Here is a 6,336-nt window from a genome sequence, read left to right on the forward strand (position 1 = left end):
ACCCATACATCAACTTGTCTGTTCTGGGTAAAAAAAACCCACAAGGCTCAGTACAGTTAAACTTTATTGACATTACAAAGACGTGATCACATGATCAGTACGCCACATACATCACAGTAACCACTGATCAGTGATCATTTGAAATCCCATTTCAAATGATAAATCACTTATGAGTGATGAGAACATTGTGTAAAAATGTGAATTATTTTTATTTTGACCACATCCCAGGATATTAAATCTTTATTTTCAGAAATATTTAATAAATTTAGAGACATTAGACCGATGCTAAAATTGGTTTTAACATCCAACACATGACCTGCAGTGACGGAGTCGACCAGCAGGTGGCGCCGCTCATTGAAAGTTGCTCAGTTTCCCTGCAGGTACCGAAGCGAGAAGGTCTCCAGCTGAGTCTCCAACTCTGTGGCTCGATTCCTGCAAACACAAACACAACCGCTGATAAAACACGGTTTATTATCCCGCCTGACGATCAATAGGTTTGATTGACGGTCTGACCTGAATGCCTTGGACCTCCTCTGGATGTTCTCCAGTCTCTGGATCCTGAAGCTCAGCTGTCGGATGTTTCCCTCCAGCTCGGCTTCGCTCAGGTCGACCCTCTGAGTCAGACGGTTGAAGGTGGACGACAGTTCCCTCCAAAACAAACGCCACAGGTGAGTTCAAACCGCTAACCAAAGTTAGCATCCAGGTTACCTGGCGATTGACCTGCGAGGGTCAGGAGGACCAGGATGTTGGTCTGTCTACCTCACCTGTAGACATTCTTCTTCTTCCAGTTAGCTGCTAGTGGCTAGCAGCTGATAAATGCTACTTCGGTAATACAGGCATACCTCGGCTTACGTCATTTTGAGTTTCGTTGTTCTGGATTACAAATAAATTTTTTTTAAAAATACACGGAAAAATAAAAACTGAGTTTATGTCGTTTTCCTTCACTTGACGTCTTCCCGCCACAAATATTGTAATCACAAATACACTAATAAACCGTTAATCGAGGTTTACCTGTATGTCAGCCATTTTCACTCTTTTTATGCAGACGATTCTTTGCTGTTTAGCTCAACGGAGGATCAACAGATAGAGGTTTATTTCACCTTGCGATGAATACTTTCATCATCTTCCGCGGATCATGCCCGAGTCGGAGGGGGCGCGGTCTTACTTGTACACCTGCTGGCCGCAGGCGGAGCTGCTGACGGGGACGACGGCCCTCAGGCGGCGGGCGGCGTGCTCCACGAACTGCTGCTTCAGGACGCGCTCTCTGCTGGCGTTGGTCCAGGTGAGTTTCTCGTACAGGTAGAGGAGGCCATACAGAGAGAGAGAGACGGCGATGACGCGCCAGCCCACCGAGCGACACACCTGAAGGACGCAAAACACACCTGAGCAACGTTCACGGAGCAGAACGCCACCTTAAAACACAAAAAAACAGGTCGCACCACTCCTCCGATCACCAGGACTGTCATGGATGCTCGGGATGTGACGGAGATCAAACCTGTCGCTATGGACACCAACATCTCATCCTTAAAGGTGGAGTTGTCCTGCAGGGAATCGGGAGAAGGCTTCAGAGACAACGACTCACAACCATTGAGCATTGGCCTGATAAAAAACACCTGCAGGTGCGGGTCGGGGCTGCTCAGCGCTCGCTTGGCGTTCGCCACCCCGATGAAACGGGTGACCAGGGCGGTCCAACCCAGAGAAAACTGAAACTGGATGTTTTCACGGAAGTCTGCACACAGGGCGGCAAGGCCGAGGTCGTAGGTCAACTCAAAGGAGGCGGAAGGAGACGAGAGCTGGTCCTGGACAGACTGAGACAGCAGAGGACGGACGCTATCTGAGGAGGAGACATTGCGTCACGCCACACACGTGATGTAACGCTGGAAGGAAGTCAGGATGGCGTACCGATCATGTGTTTCTGAGCATCTCTGATGTCTCTGAGGACGGCGACGGAGCAGCGGTGAGCCAAACCGCTGACGATCCTCTCCTCCACATGCTGCAGCAGCTTCTGAAGACAGAAGACGACAAAAACCAACTCAAAACAAAACCAACCAGAAACCAACCCAAAACCAACACCAATACAACCCAAACTCAGCCTAAACCCAACACAAAATAACTCAAAACAACCAGAAAACAACCCAAACCAACCCAAAGCCAACTCAAATCCAATACAAATACCCTAAAACCAACCCAAAACAAGAAGAAACCAACCCAAAATAACCAAAACCGTCCAAAAACCAACCCAAACCAACCACAAACCAAACAGAAACCAACCAGGAAACAACACAAACACAACCCAAAACCACTCGAAACCAAACGAACCTAAAAAACCCCCAAAACCAACCAGACAACCCAACCAACCAGTCGTAGAACCAGAAAACAACCCAAACCAACCCAAGACAAATAAAACCAACCCAAACCAACCAGAAAACAACCCAGAACTAACTCAAAACCAAAATAAATCCAACCCAAATCCAACCCCAAAACAACCCTAAACAAACCCCAAAGCAAAGTCACCTAAAACCAACTGAAAACCCACCCAGACATAAACTGGGTCCTCACAGAAACCAGGCTGGATGTCAGAATGTCCATTTAACCCAGTAAAGTCTCGCGAATGCTGACCAGTCTTCGTTAAGGTAAGAAATGCTAGCACCAGCTCTGACAGTTGATTTCATGCTAATTCTTTGGGGAAAAAAGCCAATGGAGGAATGACAATAGATTCTGATCGATGCATATTAACTGTCTTTGCAGCCCTGGGTTTTGTCTGCAGGCTCTCTGCTCAGGCTCGACCAATCAGAGCAGTACAGTCTGATTGCGATACTGGCTTTTCACCGTTTTGTAGCACTCCAGAGTTTCCTGTGTCGGACTGAAATCAGCTCCGAACTCGTTCACCAGGACAGGAAGAGACCGGATCTGATCCAATAAAGCCGTGGCAACCTGAAGACCAAAAACCAAATGTTGGTCACTTTTTGCAGCACCCCCTGGTGGACGAAATCAAAACTGATGTGTGTTCACCCCCCTAGCCGGAGTCTTTTTTCACCTTGGCAGCAGTATCATCAGTCAAGCTCCTGATCCTCTCTTTGACGTTGTTGCTCAGACGGTTAATCTGTCCTCGGACGAAGTCCAGCCGGTCCCTCTGATCCTCTCGCTCCTCCAGGCAGAAGATCCTGAGGTCAAAGGTCAAAGTCATGAACTTTTTCAAGGCTCTGGAAAAACGTGTGTCTTGAGTTTTCCTGACTTCTTGTCGGCGGAGGCGATGTTGATGGCGTCCATCACGGCTTTGATGGCCTCGGCGATCTGCCAGGCTCTCACAGTGTGCTGCTCGAACTTTGTCTTCACCGCCGACTGAGAGATGAACTCCTACGGGTCGAAGGTCATCAAAGGTCACATAACTTCACCCCATACTGAAATATAATCTAACAATGAAGCCATTTGTGCACCTCAAACGTCCTCTCGAACATCTGGAACTCTCTGAGTCTCTCGTGGAAACCTTCGGCCAGAGCGCCACCTGTAGGGAAAGATCTTCAGCCTTCCGAGGTATCTCATGTTCGTGGTTCGATGAGGCTCCTCCTCCTCCTCCTCACCTGGCTCACCTGTCTCTGGCATGCCCTGTGCCCGCTGCATCCTGGAGCTCAGAACCTCTCTGGCCGAGACGAAGAAGATCCTCCCGGCCGCCTCCTCCAGACCGACCACCTTCAGCTCTTCAGCCAGGAAGCTCACGCAGCGCTCCAGGTGCTGCCTCCTCACCTGGGGGGAGGAAACCAGGAAGCATGAGGTGTGTACGCACACACACACACACACCACACACACTCACACACCTCCTCGATGTACTCCGGTTCGCTCACTGAGGCGTCCCATCTGTTGTGGAGGACGAAGATGTTGGGTTTGGAGATCCGCTCGCTGACCTTGTGGAAGAAAAGTTTCTCCTGGAGACAGGAAGTCATGAAGGATGAACACACGCGCCGTCGTTCTGATCGGTTATCCGTAACGATCAATACGATCCTGATCAGCTGTTCCCGTTTCGGATCGCTCACCGTGTTCATGAGCGTCGATTCTGCGTTTCCCACCAGAACAAAGACATCGGCGTCCAGACAGAACTTATCGATCCAGCTGTCCAACTCCTGGGTGACGTCAGTGCCAGGGCTGGGTCAGAGGTCAGAGGTTCAAGGGTCAGAATTCAAAGGTGGTAGGTTTGAGGCTCAGAAGTCAGAGTTTTAAAGGTCAGAGATCAGACGTTTAGAGGTCAGAGGTTTGAAGGTCAGAGCTTTTAACAGTCAGATGTCAGATGTTCAAAGGTCAAAGGTTCAAAGATTAGAGGTTTGAAGGCCAGACCTTTTAAGGTCAGAGGTCAAGTCCAAGTATTTAAGTTTCAGGTGTTTAAAGGTCAGATAGTTTAAAGGTTAGAGGTCAGAGATTTAAAGTCTCAGATTTTAAGGTCAGTTTTGAAGGTCAGACTTCAGATATTTGAAAGTCGGAGGTTTGAAGGTCAGAGGTTTAAATGTGTGAGGTCATGTGTTTTCAGGTCAGAGGTCAGACACGTGAAGGTCATGTGATCAACTTTTCCTTCTGGACATAAATTCCCAGTAAGTTCAGACGATCAAACACGTCGTCCGTCAAACCAGCTGGACTAAATCTCACCGACCCGTCGATCCAGTCCAGAGGCTGGTCTGCGTCCCATCAGCTGAGCCCAGCAGCAGCCAATAACACACCACCCACCGGTCACATGACCAGCATCACAAGTCAGAAATAGTGAAGATGATACCGATGAAGGTCGCATCCCACCTGTCCATGAGCACCAGGTCGTCTCTCAGCAGAGCGCAGCGACTTTTGGGCCAGAAGACCTTCACCAGGCTGCCGGCGTCCAGCGTGGGGTCCATGTGGAGGGCGTGGGCCAGCTGGTTGACCGTCTGGGGAGGAGGAGGAGGAGGAAGATGAGCGTCCCATTCATCCAAACGCCTACACCTCCTCTGAAACCTGTGGGCGGGGCGTACGCTGACGCTCCTGCGGTCGCCGGACGCCTCGGTGGTGAGGAAGGCCTCGTCGCCGTCGGTTCCCTCCACCCGCAGGAAGCAGTTGGTGGTGTGTCCGATGCCGCTGGGCAGCACCCGGTCCCGCAGCATGGCGTTGATCACCGTGCTCTTCCCGTTACTGGTCCTGGAGGACACACAGGTGGGGATGAAGATCACCTGGATCCAGATACTCCAATCTATCCAGATTAGCGCGTCTAATCTGGACAGAACCAGGTTTCTGGGGGTTGGAGAACGATTACATCATCCCGCGGTTGTTACATCATCGGTTTCTGCAGAAAGCGCTCTTTTATCGCGCGGACAACATTTCATCATCATGGTTTGGTCGGTTGGGCTCGTTCACGCCAAACAGGAAGCGGCGGCCGTTTGCGGATCCCTGATAAGTTTAATCTGGGCTGAGCTTCAAACGCCGACTCAGCGTTTCGACCGACGCCGCGGAATCAGAAAAAAAAAAAAAAGACAAAGGATGTGACCTCTCCTGCGTTGATCCGTTTCTTCTGGTTTCTTTAGGTTTTACATGTAGATGTTTAGGTTTCCAACTGATGGTTGATTTAAACAATTAAAAGATACACAACAGACTGCAATCAGCTGCTAAATGCTATTAATACAGGTGGATCTCGACTTATGTCATTTTTGAGTTCCGTACTTTTTAATATACCTTTGTTTTTAAAAAAAAAAATACATGGAAAATAAAAATGAAGTTTACATCATTTGTCATTAATAAACCGTTAAAATCACATAATATCATGTTACTCTGCAATAAATCAGAATAAAACATATATTGTCGTATTATTAGTCCGTAGCAACCCCCGTGACCCACGATGAGGAAAAGCTAGCTGAAGACGAGACGGAGATATTTTTCTGTACTATACAAAAAAACTAAAATTTAATTGTTTTTCAGCGAGATTCTTATGAACCAAATTAAGACATATTCATATTGAAAAAATATAATTGAAATACATTCATTAATAAAGTTCAGTACAGATTTATTCTCCTGGAACTAGCTAATGACGTACGACGAGGTTTTCCTACGTTCCAGTTGGTTTCAGTTTGATTTTCTGCAGGTTTTAATGAATCGCCAAAAAAAACAACAACCTGTGGTTCAAGATTTTGATTTCGTACACCCGTCGGTAAGTGTACGACACATAAAAGCCCCAGACGAGCTCCCTACCTCCCGAAGAATGCCACCTTCATGTGTCTCCTGAGGACCACGTCTCTGATGGCCGACAGTTTGGTGGCACAGCTCTGCATCTCCAGACGCTGCTCCTCCAGCGCCACCTGGGCCAGGTCGTCACTCCGCCACGCCTCTGAC

The 6,336-nt window shown here is 48.5% G+C and overlaps 1 protein-coding gene across 7 annotated transcripts in view; it reads right to left on the reverse strand.

Annotated features, from left to right (window-relative positions):
- Positions 1–60: 60 nt before the first annotated feature.
- mfn1a (mitofusin 1a) overlaps positions 61–6,336 on the reverse strand; it is a 7,946-nt gene continuing 1,670 nt past the window's right edge. The window contains exons 3-17 of one of the 7 annotated variants that reach the window (XM_068340549.1): positions 6,196–6,331; positions 4,989–5,151; positions 4,780–4,904; positions 4,032–4,140; positions 3,816–3,923; positions 3,591–3,744; positions 3,438–3,505; positions 3,236–3,357; positions 3,038–3,164; positions 2,830–2,934; positions 1,903–2,005; positions 1,440–1,834; positions 1,166–1,362; positions 514–648; positions 61–432 (exon numbers count right to left, since the gene is read on the reverse strand). In XM_068340549.1, the coding sequence (XP_068196650.1) occupies positions 366–432; positions 514–648; positions 1,166–1,362; positions 1,440–1,834; positions 1,903–2,005; positions 2,830–2,934; positions 3,038–3,164; positions 3,236–3,357; positions 3,438–3,505; positions 3,591–3,744; positions 3,816–3,923; positions 4,032–4,140; positions 4,780–4,904; positions 4,989–5,151; positions 6,196–6,331 (2,114 nt within the window). In that variant the 3' untranslated portion in view covers positions 61–365. Of the gene's footprint in view, positions 433–513; positions 649–1,165; positions 1,363–1,439; positions 1,835–1,902; positions 2,006–2,829; positions 2,935–3,037; positions 3,165–3,235; positions 3,358–3,437; positions 3,506–3,581; positions 3,745–3,815; positions 3,924–4,031; positions 4,141–4,779; positions 5,152–6,195 lie in introns of all 7 variants that reach the window. The other 6 variants (XM_068340548.1, XM_068340547.1, XM_068340545.1 and 3 more) reach the window with 6 other exon arrangements.

Source organism: Antennarius striatus, chromosome 18 (genome assembly GCF_040054535.1).
Source record: "Antennarius striatus isolate MH-2024 chromosome 18, ASM4005453v1, whole genome shotgun sequence".
NCBI lineage: Eukaryota > Metazoa > Chordata > Actinopteri > Lophiiformes > Antennariidae > Antennarius > Antennarius striatus.